The sequence below is a fragment of the Manacus candei genome, unplaced genomic scaffold, assembly GCF_025592945.1.
Source record: "Manacus candei isolate 608988 ecotype Guabito, Panama unplaced genomic scaffold, ASM2559294v1 h1tg000002l, whole genome shotgun sequence".
In the NCBI taxonomy this organism is placed as follows: domain Eukaryota; kingdom Metazoa; phylum Chordata; class Aves; order Passeriformes; family Pipridae; genus Manacus; species Manacus candei.
The window spans coordinates 9159689-9175765 of record NW_026138050.1 but is presented as its reverse complement, the minus strand read 5'-3'; the positions used below and the strand labels follow the sequence as shown (position 1 = coordinate 9175765).

The following is a 16077-nucleotide window of genomic DNA, read 5'->3' as shown; positions in this document are numbered from 1 at the left end:
GGGAGGAGGTGCCCTACCTTGCAGCATGCTCCTGTAGGCCGTGTCGGCGATGGCGTAGATGTGAGGGGGCATCTCGTGCCTCTTCTTGCCCTTGTACATGTCGATGATCTTCTCTGAGTAGATGGGCAGCTGTTTGTAGGGGTTTATCACAACGCAGAAGAGACCTGAATAAGTCTGCAAGGAAATTCAAATAAAACTCGGGCTTAATATCACGGGCCATGTCTAGTCTGGGAAACACAGGCATCAGCTGCATTAAATTAACGGGGTTTTAGCAAGTGGCACTATTTTGTATTCTGCCCAGTGTAACAAACGAAGCAGAGATTTCGTTGAATGTGTGTGTGTATGGGTGGTTTCCAAGTGCAGAAATAATTATTTCTAATAAGCAAGCTGCTAGAAATTATGTGAATTTAGCAATCTGTAGGAACACTGTGACCTGATATTCTTAACTTCAGTTATTTTCAATACATAATCCATACCCTTATCTGTGGTGAGGTAACAACTGTAATAATTCATATTTCTTTTTATGTGTATTTTCATATCAGAGTATGTCCTCTGCTCAGGTAGGCATCAAATTTTGTAAACTGAAATCCTAGATAAGAAGCTTGGATTGATGTTAGAAGAAGGGTTTATTTAAAAAAAGCTTCTATGAACACCACATAACAATGATGATTGATGAGAGTCCTTGAAAAAAATTACTCAAGTTCCAAATAGATGTCTTAACAGAACAATCGTGCTTTGACTACATAACTATTTCTGCAAGAAATTTAGGGAAAAATGTGGTTTGTTTACAGTTTAATGAAAGGATTAATATAAAAATATCTATATAAACAAACAAGAATATTGGCTACCAGCTGATAGGTGTTCACCCAGGTTTTGTTAGTTGGGCTTTTTTATTTTCAATTTTCCGTTATTTCTAAATGCTCCAGCTATTGAACTGGAGCCAAAATAATAGCATATGATGATAGATGATGAACCATGTTTCATGAACAGTTACTATAAGTAAGAAATTTTAGCATGTATTTAATTTAGAAAGAAAATCTAACCGCCCTCCAAACAATAATAAAAAACCTCTACCAAGTTACAAGTTCATAATTGCAGGAGTATTGTGGTATTTAAACTGGCCTATGAATGTTAGTTTAAAAAAAAAATAAATAATGAAACTATGCTCTTTCTGACATAGGCAGAAGTGGGTTTTAAATTTTTTTTTATTGTTTTATTTTATTGCCATCTTGTGTGAATGAGAGCTTTGTGGTGTGCAGCTGCTGCAGTGCCTCAGTCTCAGGGCCATGTCCAAGGGTGGCTCAGGCTGCCTCCCAGAGGAACCACTGCAGAGCAAGGCTGTGCAATGGCATCCTGGAGCCTTGGCTCTGGGCACAGGGATTTCCCTTTCCTGACCATAATAGGAAATGGCACAAAACAGCCTCGGCACAGCCTGAGCACTTTATATGGTATTCAGCAAACAGGGAGAGAGCCTCCAGCAGCCAGGGGCAGGTTGGGTGCTCCATGCTGGGCAGCAGCACATCTGGGGTGCTCTGGCGGGGGGGAAAGGGACCTCCACCAATATTTCACGTGGTGACTGGGTCACCACAGTCTCAAGTCAGATAACAAAAAAATCAAGCTCAGGATCCTCACCTCAGTATCCCCCAGCTAAACCCCTTCATGTGCAAGGTAGATAATGACTGTGCTGGATTTTCATTGATGTGGGAGTTCAGAATGAAACTGTGCTGCTCATGTCAAAATGAACTGTAGTGTTGCCAGGATAATACACTTGAAAAGTGACAGTTTTATCCTAGAATGACCACAAAGGCCTTTATGGAAAGGATAGCAACACCTTTTTTTTTTTAGTAGAAATAGATTAACTGAATGCACTCAACTAATCATTCCCAACCAAGTAAATTAATAGGAGAGTAAATTTCTAATCCAGGAAATTATTTAGGCCTCCCTTCCCTGAGATTTTCAGGCATTTCCTGACATGCCACGTGTAGGGCTGTTTGCACACCCAGGCATACAGTAACATACCCTTGAAGAGCTAATTTTGAGACACAAGCAGCAGGCTATTAAGGCAGAGAGCAAAGCTGGAGCTGATGAAGTTCAGGAATCCTTGTTTCTAACTGCACTGTGACTGATACCATCTCTCACCTTAGGAAAGTTAACCAAGACCTCAGCCTATCCAGAGAGGAGGAACCCCAGCTGTATCTCTCCCTAGAGGGTTTGGAGGCAGAGCAGGATTTGAAGTATCTTAAGGATACTTCCATAGGAGTCCTGAGCTTGTGTATCCCCCAGACAGCTACTGCTGATGGGCATTCACAAGAGACTGGCACAAATACACGTATCTGCCTTGTAAACATCTAGGTTTGGGCAGAAGAATCCAACCCCAGTTCCAACATGCACAGGTAGTTTTATGTATTTAAGACAGCATTTTTCACTGTTTAGTGAAGACTGAACAAGTAGCGCCTATGAATACAGCCACAAGGAACCTGATTCTACTCTCAAATCCACTGAAGTTGCATTGCTGTTTTATTCATGTTTATATAATAATTTGTGGTCTAATTTGTGTGTAAATCAGGAAGATTTTTTTTGTTTTGAGCAATGTGAAACGTGAGTTAGTGGCAAAACATTTCTTGCCCTTCTATCTTAATTATCTGTGATGAAGGAGAAGGCCAGGGTGATTTTCTAGTGTACAGTCACTCTGTGAATTTCTGCCCTGAATATTTTTGTTTGATAATATTTAATACAATTGCAAGGGGAAGATGATTTTTTTTTTTTTTTTTTAAGCTAGGTTGATTTTTTTCTTTAGCAGAATTGGGAATCCCCATTTACGTCAGTGATGCTCTAAAGAGAAAAATGTTGAGGTCACGTTTGCTTTGTATGTGTGGGACTCCAAGAGGACACAAATTAAGCAACACAGGGCAAAGCCAGGAGATGATTGTGATTGTTTACAGTTAGTGTGGCAAGTGGATGAGACTCAAATTGTCTTTAGATGCCCCCTCTTTTTTTAAAAAGTATGACAGTATCTAGTAGGGCAGCACTGTGTAAAGCTGGACAGTTTCAAGCAGGTTTTGGATACTGAAAATACCAATAACTTGTTGTAATACAAGTCAAAATAATTTCTTTGAAACTGTTAATTTACCATTATTTAAAAATCTAGTCACTTTAGAAACAAAACTTCATTTCAGATACACTTCCATTTTTGTCCTTGTGAAAAACCCTTTGATTTCTAATTGCATTATCCGCTTTCAGAAATTAATTTCCTCTTTCTGTAGAAGGTGAAAATTCCACAAAGTAAACAAAATGGAAATCCTGAAACATCTATGCAGAGTGTTGCTGAGAACAACAAACCCTCTTTCCCCCCAGTTTTATCCCACTATCCTTCTGCTAATTATTTTAATTCTTTCAACAATGCAGAACACTTTCAGAAAAAGTCTATTTTAATAATTAATGCTGCGTGTTCTCATATAATAGCATGTGGGTTCATATGTTCACCTGCAAACTTAAAATCCAATAAACTCAAATAATGAGAAGATGGGAAGTCTAGCTTCTTTCAGGAAGTTGATGATGTGTATTTTAGTGCATTCCTGAAGGAAAGATCTTGAGCTTAGCTCTTTGAAGTTATGCATAACAATTAGATAGTTCCTTTGTTGTACTCTATATAACTATCTTATTTTCTGCTTCATTTCCTACTTTCCAATTTAGCATTCCTCATATTAATTATGAGACCTCTACTCCTGTTTTTAAAACCTTGTTACTTAAGCTCTGTACTTTCACTCATCAGTGGTCTGTCATGCAAGTAAAATTTTCATAGATTGAAACTGTAGATAGCTTTTCTGCAGCACAGCATAGGGATCCTCCATGTAAAATCAAAGATAACAGCTAAATTCCTTGGGAAAGTTTTGGGCTTTCTTACTGTACAGTTTGCTAACTGTTGATACAGGTAGATTACAGGGTTATTAATGTCAAAATATGCTTGTGTTAATGTACTTGTGTGGACTAAAAGACAGAATAATCTTGGCCATAACTCACATGAACATAGAGAAGATTATAATTTGTCCAGGCTTGTCTAATCTGTAACTTGACCAATATGAGGGGGAAACAGGTTGAGTGGATGTCTGACTTTGCTTCTGTAACACACTGGTACGAGTACTCTTGCTTGAATTCCAGTGGGTTTGTTCCTTTATCCAAACATAAGATTTAACTCAAGCACCCACCAAACCAGAACTTGTCAACTGCCTTTCAGTGGGAGTTTTGCCTGAGAGAAGACTACCTGGTTTGGCTTTTCTGTATGTTCCTTTCTCAAGGTCCTGGAAACTTGATCAGGTTTATGTTGAAGTCATTCAGAACTCCCTAGTAACCTATTTTTTCATCCAAATAGCAGAACTGACATTTTGTTCACCTATCAGACTTTCCAAGCCAACAATATCCTTTCAGAATTAGTAAATTTTGCAGAAGAAACCGTCATGTATTTTAATTTAGTTAAGTAATGAAGCAATTAGTAAAGAAGCAGGGGAGTCATGGGGAATAAGGTGAACTCTAGGTTTCTGGGGGGGGTGGTACTTGCTGAGGGGTTGGTACTTGCATGGCAGTGCCACACACGAGGCTGTGTCCCTGACAGTGGGTGGAATCCACCTCGCTGTTAATGGGACACGGTAGCATGCAATAGGAAAAGCTCAGTGTGTGAGTCTACTTACATAAATTAAACCTGAGAAGTATCTCTCCCTTAGATTGTGCAGCACTGAAGCTTCATTGAGGCAAGTCAGCTCTGCCATGTCCTCCACTTTGGAGAACTTTGGAGGGTTCATCTTCTGGACGTCATCCTTGCTCAGTGTCACTTTCTTTCCATTTTCTGCCAGTTCAACCACCACCTCATCCCCCTTCTCTTCCTTGATACTTGCTGCTTCAAATCCATGTTTCTCTGATGGAATCCAAACCAGTTTCTTCGCTGACCAGTCAGCCTGGGTGAGCGGGTTGTTGGCGAAGTTTTTGTCCACAAAGAGGAATTTCTCATCATCACTGAGAGGTTTTTGAGCCATTGTGACTCAGCAGACACCTGTAGAGGAAGCAAAATATTCTGCTTTAAAGGGATAAAGGGAGACAAATGTGGAGACATTCCAGGCAAAACACATTTGTCAAATCTGCCATGCAGCAGGTCCAAAGCACCTCTGCCATATCTCACATTTGCATGTGGATACTTCTGGCTGCCAGCATAGATACCTTAGAATATCTGTGTTCAGGTTCCCATGCCTTTTGTTATTGTGTCTGAAATCACCAAAATCAAAAGCTTCATGGTACTAAATCAAGTGAGGGCATCTGGGCCTATTACTTTATTCTGTTTATGTTGTGCTGAAAATCAGAGAGAAAAGCAAGGCATAAATAATGCCTGTGCAATGAAAAACTGCACCAAGACCACCAGCTGAACACATTCCTGCAGCCTCAGCTCTTGTCCATCACAAAGTTAATTGAATTAAATACAAAATTTCCCATCACCCAAATACTGTTGGGTGTATACTGAAATGCAAGAGCAATAATGAAATAAATAGTAGAAGAATGGTTCCTAGGCTGTGTTCCAGCCAGGACAGAAATGAACTTTTCTTGCAAAGGACTCTAATACCATTTCATTTGGAGAAGAATAAGATTAAGACAAGATCAAAAGAAAAAAGCAGGAAAAAAATTGTTATCAGTGGTGCTGATGAAGGAGAAATAATTTAGAAGTATCCCCTTTCCATGGGCCAGACAGTGGGAGCTGATCATTTACAAAGGGTAAACATCCATCAGGGGAGAGAGAGAAGAAATAAAACAAGCTTGGAAACTGCCTGAGCTAATAGATACTCTAACCCACAATGCTCAGATTGGAAGGATGATACATCTGTGTCATGCAGTTGCACATGGATAAAGCAGCCAGTTGTATCTGCTCCACAGGTGGGAGCAACGGGAGAGTTTAGGCTGCTTTGAACTGTGCTGAGAGAGGAGGCAGCTGCTTTCCTGCTCTGGCCATTAAAGTTAGGATGTAGCTGCAAGATCTCTGCTGATAACGCTGGAGCTTTCATAAATGTTCTGCTCTAATCCCATGGGGGACACAGGTCTAAATGAGGGAAGGAGTAAACAGAGGACTTCTTGTGGTTTGCTACAGGGCAGAAAGAGTCGTGCTAGTTGGGAAACCTGCTGTGCAGTGGAGCAGGGAGAGCTGGGGGGGAGCTGCAGCAGGCAGCAAAAAAGAGCGTGTGCCCAAGAAAAACATCTCTAGGAGACAGAGGCTATTTCATTTCCTTATTGAGAATGAATTTAATATTTACAGCATTCAAACAAATATGAATCTTGAGGGAGCTTGGAGAACTGACTGCTAAAGATGTCAGCAATCAACCCATAAGCAGAACAATATTTGTAAGGACCAAGCTCTGTGGTATGTAGCCAAACAGACACCCTGTGCTCTGGGAGTATCAGAGCTGGGTTTCCAAATATTTGTCCCTGAAGCCTTCCCACAGATTAATGTTTTTTGCAAGGCCAGACAGTGTGAGGGGTCTGAGAGAGAAACATGGATCGTGCAGAAGGTGACATAAAGCTTAAAATCAAAACCAGGATTTTTAGAGGCGCCTAAGAGGGTTAGATGTTATCCCACTGAAATTCAGTGGAAATTAGATGCCCCAGTTCCTTAAACTCCCTTGACAATTGTCTCACCAAAAAAAAAAAAAAAAAAAAAAAAAAATAAAAGCTAAATGTGCTGGTTCTAGAGCCTTGCCTGAAAATCCCCTAGAGAAAAATTCACCCAGGTAATCAATGCACATGCAATGTGTGAGGTAATGTGGGTGAGGTGAGGGAGACCCTAATGTTTAGACCTGGGCATTGCCACTGGCCCAGGCTCAGTGTTCCCCACTGTCAAGGCTCTGTGAAGGGAGCATCTGTAGGATGTGGCCCTTTACTCGCTCCCAAGAGATTCTTGGAAGAGAGCTGCAAGAGGAAACTATTTGACCTCTGTGTGGATTAAGGCAGAAAATGTTCCCTCATTGCCAAGAGGGCTGGTAGAGCTGCACAGTTCCAATAATGGAGATGGTATTCTCTCCAGCTGAGCTTTCCAGCTGGCGGCTGCAGGGTAAAGCCGGACGGATGGGGAATGAAGGGAGCACTGCCCCATCACCAGAGCTCAGCCCCAGGAGCACAGGGCTCAGGGAGCAGGAGTTGCCATGGCCTCTCTCCTCCCACTGCAGTGACAATGGGCAAGGCACATTCTCCACCCCACTGCCCCAACAGTGTGGGAGGAACTGCTGTGGCAGTGGAGCAGGGGATATCAGCCCATCCTGTGCCTGGGAGAGTGCTAAATGCTCATCCTGAAGCATCAGAAAGGTTGGATAGTGCTTCCTGTGAGTAAGTGCCAAGTGACAGCACTTTCACATCAATAGGAATTTGATATTGCTGTTAGAAACACCAAAAGTGAGACTGAACTACAGAGCTAAGCTTCAAGGGGTCAAATCCTGCTACTCTGAGGCTGCTCAGAGATGATGATGGAAACCAAACTGCCAAATCATCCTCACCATCTACCTTAAAACCCAACTGTAGCTAAAACTGCTGGCTTGCTACAAAGTGTGTCAGAGTGGGACATGCCAAAAGTTCTTGTCTGTCCTGTTGCCCAAGGGCCGAGGAAAAGTTTCTGTCCTTGTTACAAGCAATGTCAAAAACAACTTCCAGATGAGCATGAAACAGAGAGCTGGTCTCTCTGTATTCAACTATGTTGTACTTCCTGCATATGTATGACAAGGTGCAGAAAATTTTAAATTCAATCTTTTTGAAAGCAAGATAAAGTTGGAAGGTGTATGAGGTAGAATGAACTGCAGAGCTTGAAAATACAGGTTCTTATTTCCTAGGTCTAAGCACTAGGACTGTTTTAACTATGGTAAGAATGGGCACCCTACAAGAACTAGTGAATAGAGAGTCTGAGCTGGATCCTGTATCTCCTCTGAAATACAATGAGGAGAAAACATGAATTTGTGTGAGAAGAGCTTTTTGTGTCTGGTCCTCTGGAATCTGAGCATAAAGCTTGAGCTGCTAGTGACTACCACTGTATTAAAAAAGGAAATGCAGTTATGAAGTGTGGATTAATGGCTGTTAGTAGTTTAATACATTTATTAATATGCATTAATTAATATTCATTATAAAGGAAGGTTTCTGAATGCAAGTGGTAGAATATGAGCTCCACAAACTCAACTAAATTTTTTCTAGCAAGGACTAATGAGCTGCTAATGAGATGCTGAATCTTTCTGACTAATGATTGGCAGTAAATCTTTTAGTCTATCTCTGATGAAGAAGGAACTGCGCTCACTGGTCCAGCATATCATTGTATTGGGGAAATGGGCCAAGGGAGGAGACTCCTTGCTGCCTATTGAGAGCATTCCACGAGAAGGCAAAATTTACCCCTCAGCCAGTTCCTGGGTTTCATCCACAGGGCTGGCTGAGGGAAATGGAGATCACTATCCCATCTGTGCAAGAGATGGTAAGAGGTTCTCGTCCATTCTTTCAGGCAGGTGATAGCCCAAATCATGTGCAAGAGGAAATACTTGTATACTCAGTGGTGAGCTATCCTGAGAAAGGGAGAAGGAAAAGCAATCACAAAAATACCATTGATATGAAGTTTCTTGCCTTAGAATTGTGCCAAATTACACCTAACCTGATCCATCTGTTGTACTTGTCCAGCCCCCAAATGTGCACATACACACAGACATGGATACAGCTCACTCTATTCCTCTGTCTGCTCTCCCACTACAGAGGTATCTGGCTGATCTTCACTGTCTTTTCCCTTTTTATGTTAATGACAGAAGCTGAGTGCTGCCTTTATAATTGGTTTATCCTGAGTATATTATTCCAAGGATGAAATATAAATATTTCCAGGAAGTGCACTTTAATTAAAAGGTTACTGGCCAAGCAGAATTGCCTCCTGGGTTAGAGCTTAGAGGGACTGCTTTTCTCCTAAGGAGAAAATAAAGGACACTTCTCCTTTCCTCTGCAGGATGTGCATGTTGGTATAAAGGCTTATTACATCCCTACAGGGAATAATTACTAAAACAGAGGAACATATAACCAAGGATGTGAATTATTTTCAGAAATCGAGTCCTGCTCTCATGAGTAGTTTCTGACAGGAGTGTAGCAGTAACTTGCTGCTTGACTCAAACTGCATTTCTTGGGCTACAGTCATTCTTGACTGTTCTTTCCAGGTTCCTTATCTTTTACTTTTCCAGTACTTAACTGAATCATCCAACTGAACATTGTTTGGATAAAAAGGAAATCAAAAGATAATCTAGGGGTAAATCTTAATCTAGTGACCTTCACTAGGGAACCAGCCCCTCAGCATTGTTAGCTTTGTCACAAGCACTGCTACCAATCTCTCCTGGCCTTCCAGCTCTCCCCATCATGGACACCTGGACATGCATTCTCTATATACTTCAATCAAATTCTCTGTAGGTGCCTTGGTCTCCTATCAGGTCTTCTCATCTTTGTTAAGGTGGCTAACTAAATAACTCTGATTAAACACTTGACAGCTCTTCTAATACTCAAAATAAATTGGTCCAGGTTATTACCTGTGTTACAAACTGTAAAATTAGAAAAGAAGGAGAAAAGAGTTAAGGTGCCTCATATGGGGATAGATTCCATTAGTCTGGAAAATACCAGCTATTTCAAGTGCTCCCAAATGTCATTCTAGGAAATAAATCATATTCTGCATGTTGATTAGAATTAATAAATAATCCATAATTGAACTGGACTTTGCACAAATTGGAAAGCTATCTCGAGCTCTTGGCTTCTTCTAAAATTAACATAGTTAAAAGTCAACAGATTTGCAACTAATAAGTCTCCACAATTTGCAAAGCATTGGGATCTCTGCATACATCCATGCACGCTGCCTTATATGGTGATGTTCTGCTCAATACTGGCTGTTCCACAGAAATGTAATGATAACAAATTCAAAACAAATACCTTTTAGGGACTAGAGTGTCAATTGCAAATGAGATAATAAAAATCATTGTTTACATCTAAGCAAACGCAGCCAGAGCAGTATCGGGTACTAAGCTGAAGTGACTACTTGGCCAGAGCTTTGCTCCTGGGGCATTCACAGGTTCAGACTCTGCCTTAGTGGCTGGAGGGAAGGGTGAACTTTGGGAGTTCAGCAAGTCAGTCAATACAGACAGTCTTGCTGCAAGCTGCTGTCAGGGCAAAGCTTGGAGTGAAGCAGAAGGTGGCCTCATTTTTGAACAAATGTATTTTAGAAAGGATTTTACTAGGATGTACTTATTGGACAATAATGACAAACCTTCTGATATCCCTTATATTTAAAATATTTCATTGCTTCTTAATTATTAAAACATATATGCCTTTCACACCTATATCAACATTTTTATACATGGGCATGCACACATACACACAAACACACGTATATGTGTATGTGAAAGAAGCCAGTGGAGCTCCGGGATGACACTGAAGCTGCTTTCTGTACTGCCATCTACTGTCGTCTTAATTTACTTATGGGATTTTGTTAGAAGTTTGTTGCTTTATTTTCCCTTTAAAAAAAGGCATGCCATCTTTGAAATTAATGTAGCTCAGTGAATTATCAGCTTAGTTTTGCTTAAAATTTATTCTCAGCATATTAAAAACAAGTATATGTAATGCTGGGGCATTTATGTAAAAATGTTTCCATTTCTTAGTCTAATTTTTAAGCATTTTTCCTGTCTAAAGAACAAGTTACTGACAAACTGATTATTTCATTTGGTTCCAATTTCTTTTAACACTCCTTTATGAGGACTGAAAGGTTAGGAATACTTAAAGAAGATCAGCAGTTCAGGCTACCAGGTATTTTCATTACATGTGATGGTTAATTGCAGCAGGTACCTGTGACCATCCTCACTGCCCTGCACCTTGAGGGCTGCATTGCCACGGGCTCAGCCAGTGCCTGCAACTCGTGCCTGCAGCCAGTGTCTTTTTGGGCTCAACCCAGCAATAGCAGTGTTAAAAGTGCCTAAAAAGCAGGCTGGAACATCTGTGCTTTCAAACATGCACTGTCTCATGCAGTTTAACTTGAACCCAACCAGTGATACACAAATCAGGATAAACCTTTTGATGGGTCTGTTCCCACTTCCAGTCCTATCTGCAGGTTATTTCTCTGAATGTGTTTGCTAAGTAGTGTAAGAGTTAACTTGCCAGACCACCCCATCCCAAAGCTCCTGAGCCCCCAGCCCGGTGCCCTGGGGGGACCTGCACCCCCTGTGGTACTTACAGGTGTCCAATTAGGGGAGCAGAGTGAGTTGGAGAGTCAGAACCTGTACAGCCACCAGCCGGGACAGCCCAAGTCCTCGCTGCCTTTGCAGCCTCCCTATATAGAGGAGGAGAATCTTGTCAGTGGGGAGGGGCCCTGGAAACCACGTCCTGCTGGAAAATCCTCTTGGTACCTGGCTTAAAAAAGACGGCTTGAGCCAAGGACCTCACTCCCAGCAGGGCCTAACCCTGGGCTGCTGCCCCTGCCCTGCTTTTTAGGGAAGCAGGTTGGTTCTGGCTTTTGAAAAGGGTGCCCCTAATTGGAAAGGGGTGTTCCTAACTGAAATAGGTGCCCCTAACTCACAAGTTCAGAGGTTTTGCTTTTCCCTAGGGTGAAACTGTTTGACCAAGCACATGGACCTTTAACTCCTTCCTGCCTTGGCAGCAGCATTGCCCCTCATGGCCCTCTGCCTACAAGGGCAAAGGGCAGGTCACAGTCCTGCATGGCACAGGATGTTTCCCACCCACCATCAGTGAATTTTCTTGGAGCTAAAATAGGTCTCTGAGTTCAGGAGTTGCTTGGGCAAAGAGGGTTATTCCTAATACAGCAGGGGTGTGCGGGTGGAGATTGCTCTGGGTCTCCCCATGTTTATGTGACATTTGGAGCCTAGGGCTGGTTTAAGCCTCCTTTGCCCCTGGGAAGCAAGAGTTGTTTCCCACCTCTCCAGCAGATTTTGCAAAGTTTCTTTTGCCATTCAGTGTGCAGCTCAGTTCTTGAGAAAGGACTCTAAATACTTTTTCATGTATAAGAAATAACTCTCTCTCTCCATAAAAGGTAGAAGAAAAGAGATAAATAGCTGGTGGGAACTGTCCCCAGGATGCAGTGGAATGAACAGGCAGCAGGTACCATGTGCTGGGGGAAGAGGAGGACAGGGAACTGGGGACTAGATCTTCAGGGGTTAGGGAATGATCTGTTCCTCATCAAACCTTCCTCACACCCCTATAAACTTTCACTCCCCAGCTGTCCCCCCTCCTTCTCCCACTAGTAGTCAACAGCCTTGTGCAGTAGGACCTGTGGATGGAGACATCCCAAAAAGGGAAAGCTAGGATCCTCTAGGAATTCCCACCAACGTGCCAAACACAAAATACCGAAACAACCCCCTCTCAGCAACAGACTAAATATGGTGTATACCCAAAGGATCAGAGCACCAGCCTGAGTGAAATTATTTCTCTTGACATCAACAGCCCTGTCCTCTCTGGAAAATACACTCTCCTGGGGAAGATGGATGAGGCTCATATTAGTCTCATCATCCTAAGAAAATACCTATGAGGGGAGGATGGGCTGAAAAGCCCTGCTGTCACTTGGTCAGGAACTTGCAGGTGTGATAGACCTGTACTAGAGCCCCTTCTTCTGGCTCTAGTAAGTGGTGAACAAATCTGGGCAAAGAGGAGAGAGGGAAAAAGCACTGCAGGAGTTTCTTCCCTGCAACATTTCAGAAACATCAGGTACAGGCTTGTGTTCAGGCCTTGGCCTGGAGGAGTCCAGGTTTGCCAGTGGTGGCACAGTCCCAGGGGTTGGGGTCTGTCCTGCCAGCTGGAGGGTCGCTGTCCGTGCTGGTGCGGGGCCACGCGGGGCCTTCCCAGGACCCAAAAGGCAGCAGTGTCATATCAGAGTCGTGCACGTGTGACTGTTGGAGCAAAGCCAAGGGAAATGATCACCACAACATAAATCCAAGAAACTTGCCCTTGTTAGCAGAAAGTTCCTCACAGGGTAGTTCACCCCATTTTCTTCCCCCTAGTTTCTCGGTTGCAAACTTAGCTTTTAAATAGAAAAAAAGATGAAGCGCAAGGGGAGCCTCTGAAAAGTATGATCATTTTGAGATTCATCAAAGTTACCCTGAGAAGTTCCTTTTAAATGCATGCAGCTGTTTCACGAAACCAGACACATTATAATAGTAGCTTAAAAAGGAGTGGAAATTATTCTGGCTGGTCTGCAAACCGCTGCATGTGCACACGCAGGCTTGCTGCCCGAGCAGGGTGTTTAACAGCGGCAGTGGTGGAGGGTGATATATGATGTGACATTAAAGGGAGCTGGAAAGTCTAAAAAAATATTACTGTTGGGACTGAAACAGTTGCAGTCTCAAGCTGTGTGGGGTAGAAACTGATAAGTATAAGCATGGCTTCCAACCTTCACTTATAAGTTAATGTAAGAATATACTAATTTAATAGCCTGGCTGAGGTCTCCTGAATGTCGTGTTTTGTTTTTTTTTTAAAACCAAAGTTGCCTCAAAAAGAAAGCTGGGGATTCCCAGTGGGCAATGACTTTACAACAACAACAACAAAAGCTTTATTTAAACCCTCTTGATTTGTTTATTTATTTGTTTTAATTAATTTTCTGGAAAAAATATTGAGCAGCCTGTCCTTAAATATTTCCTTGCTGAATTTACACTATAAATATTGTACTTGTAAAAAAAAAAAAAGTGTACCCCAGAAGGAAAGAAATGAACTTTCAGCTGCTTTAGTGTGGTGTAACCTGAACAGAGCAGAGGGGAAAAAAGAAAAGCACAGATTGTGATGTTAATTTGTTAAATAATGTGTCAGGTAAGCAATTTTTTTTGTTTGTTTCAAAATAGTTTTACTTAAGTTTTACCAACCACATTTCTCTAAGCTGACAAATGTAATAGGAACTGATGAGTGCACCGGTGGGTTACCACCTGTGTCAAGCTGTGCCCTTGCAACAGGAGGGACAGTGTTTGTCCAAGTTAGAACAATTAATCATGACAACAGTCTGATGAGGTAAAATACTCGCCAACTGCTTAATGTTAAGCTTTGTGCTTAACGCTGGCTGCAGGTCGAGTGAAGTGTGTGGAGAGCACAGGTCAGTTTGAATCAGCTGGGCACCAGCTGCTGCTGAAAGGGTGTCTTTGCAAGCGTGAACAAATATTTTGAGTTTCTCTTCCTAAACGTAATTACCAGTGATAATCACTGCTCCGGAAAACTGATCAACTGACACCGAGCCCGGGCTCGATACGAGGGGTGCTCAGGAAGGAAAACGTAACCGAGTCCTCGGAGCTGCTGATAAAGCTTCGGAAAAAGCCTCCCCTGTGCACGACAGAAACTCAAACCTCTGAAGCAGCACGGGTGCTGTGGAGTCTGGAGACATAGTCTGCTCTCATTCTAGGGGAAAGCAAAAATTGGGTTTTAAAGAATTTTTTTATTTTTAAAACTTGTGGGTTCAGTTCTTCCGAAGTATTTTCCAGATCTGATATCCACTGCAAACTTCACTGGCTCCTTGTCACCTTCACTTGTGATAATGAGCTTAGACAACGAACAGCAGCCTCTTTTAACGTAAATCCCTCCATAATCTCTTGGTTAATGTTCTATCTCCAACAAATTCAGAAGTGCATTTTGCTCATTAAAGCCCCTAAACTTCTACGTGCTTATAACCTTTTTTTCATTTTCTGATGTCAGTAGAAAGAATAAGGGCAGTTAATTCAAGACATCCCAGGCTGTAATTAAGCTAGATGGTGCTTCTGAAACTCTTTGAGAAAATAATTTTTCTCTATGCTCACCCAGGTGGCAATTTCTTCTAAACCCTGAACTTGTAACTCTAGGATTGCGAATTATGTCCATCTAAATATTGATCTTGCTTACCTTAAAATTTTAAGGAATAAGTGCAACCATAGCTTTGCAATTCCTCTTCACCCATTAACAAGGCAGGCAGTCTGACATTCATTCCTAAGACTCACTATATGTCAGTATCTTGAAAGATACTCTGATACTTCATGTACTGTCAAGATAAATGTTAGACCATTAATAATAATGATGAGTATATTTTCATAGACCTGTTTCAAAGCTCTGTTGTACAAATAAATATCACTGGAAATACACTTTATTTTGATTTTATTACTTGTACAATGACTATACTTTGAAACGAAAGATTGTTTCAAAACCCCAAATCTGGACTGTGAGGGTATTGGAGAATTAGATGAAATGCATGTTGAACCAAGAGCAAACAGGCCAGTTTCCACTCGCTGTCCCAGTGCAGTGTCTGGACAATGGGCTGAATCTCCCCAAGAAAATAGTCCCAATTCCCTCTGTTTTAAACATATTTCTTCTCTGATTTCAGGCATACACCTTTACCTCAAAGCTCAGTGAATGACACCTTTGTAACAGCCTCTGCTTTCTGGACTGTGGAGACCAGGAGCCTGCTGAGCTGTCTGCTTGGGAAAGGGCAAGTACCAAACATCCCTTTGCCTTCTTCAACCAGGGCAAAAATTGTATTTCATTTCTACCACTAAAAATCTATTTCCCAGGGAGCTCCATGGCACCTGGGCAGCATCTGAATGATCTATGGTGGGAAGACAGAAAGCAGAGGCAGTGGTTTTGGTTACACTGAAACATTTGCATAGCACAGAAGGTTAGGGATTCTGTGTTTCCCAGAGTGGTTTTTTTTTTGCCCTTGAGAAGACAATTCAGAATCCAAATTATACATAACAATTTGGAGAAACAGAGGTCTAGCATTTAACCCCTGGAAAACCAAAGTAAAAAGTCAGGGATTTCTGTGGCCAGAGCAATCATTTCTGCATTGTTCAGAAATCCATTTTTGCAACTTTCCATAGAGGCACTTCCAGCTCATTCCAAAATGAAGGTGACTCACAAATAACGCCTTAGGAGATCTATTTGATACTATATTTTAGATAAAGAAATTAAGAGAGAGATGTCAGTGATTGTGAATATTTGCATTAGTGTGGCAGGCAAGACCCAAGAAACGAGGCAGAATCCCATGGAGTAGCTTTTACAGGGATGGCTCTTCAGCCCAGGAGCTGAACCTGAAGGAGGTGCAAGCTCAGA

At 41.8% G+C, this 16077-nt stretch overlaps 1 protein-coding gene across 4 annotated transcripts in view; it reads right to left on the bottom strand.

The window, feature by feature from the left end:
* MYH11 (myosin heavy chain 11) overlaps positions 1–11449 on the bottom strand; it is a 56520-nt gene extending 45071 nt beyond the window's left edge. For 2 of the 4 annotated variants that reach the window (XM_051774595.1, XM_051774661.1), the window contains exons 1-3: positions 11246–11449; positions 4686–5044; positions 18–174 (exon numbers count right to left, since the gene is read on the bottom strand). In XM_051774595.1, the coding sequence (XP_051630555.1) occupies positions 18–174; positions 4686–5027 (499 nt within the window). In that variant the 5' untranslated portion in view covers positions 5028–5044; positions 11246–11449. The remainder of the gene's footprint in view (positions 1–17; positions 175–4685; positions 5045–11245) is intronic. The other 2 variants (XM_051774456.1, XM_051774519.1) reach the window with 1 other exon arrangement.
* Between the last annotated feature and the right edge of the window lie 4628 nt (positions 11450–16077).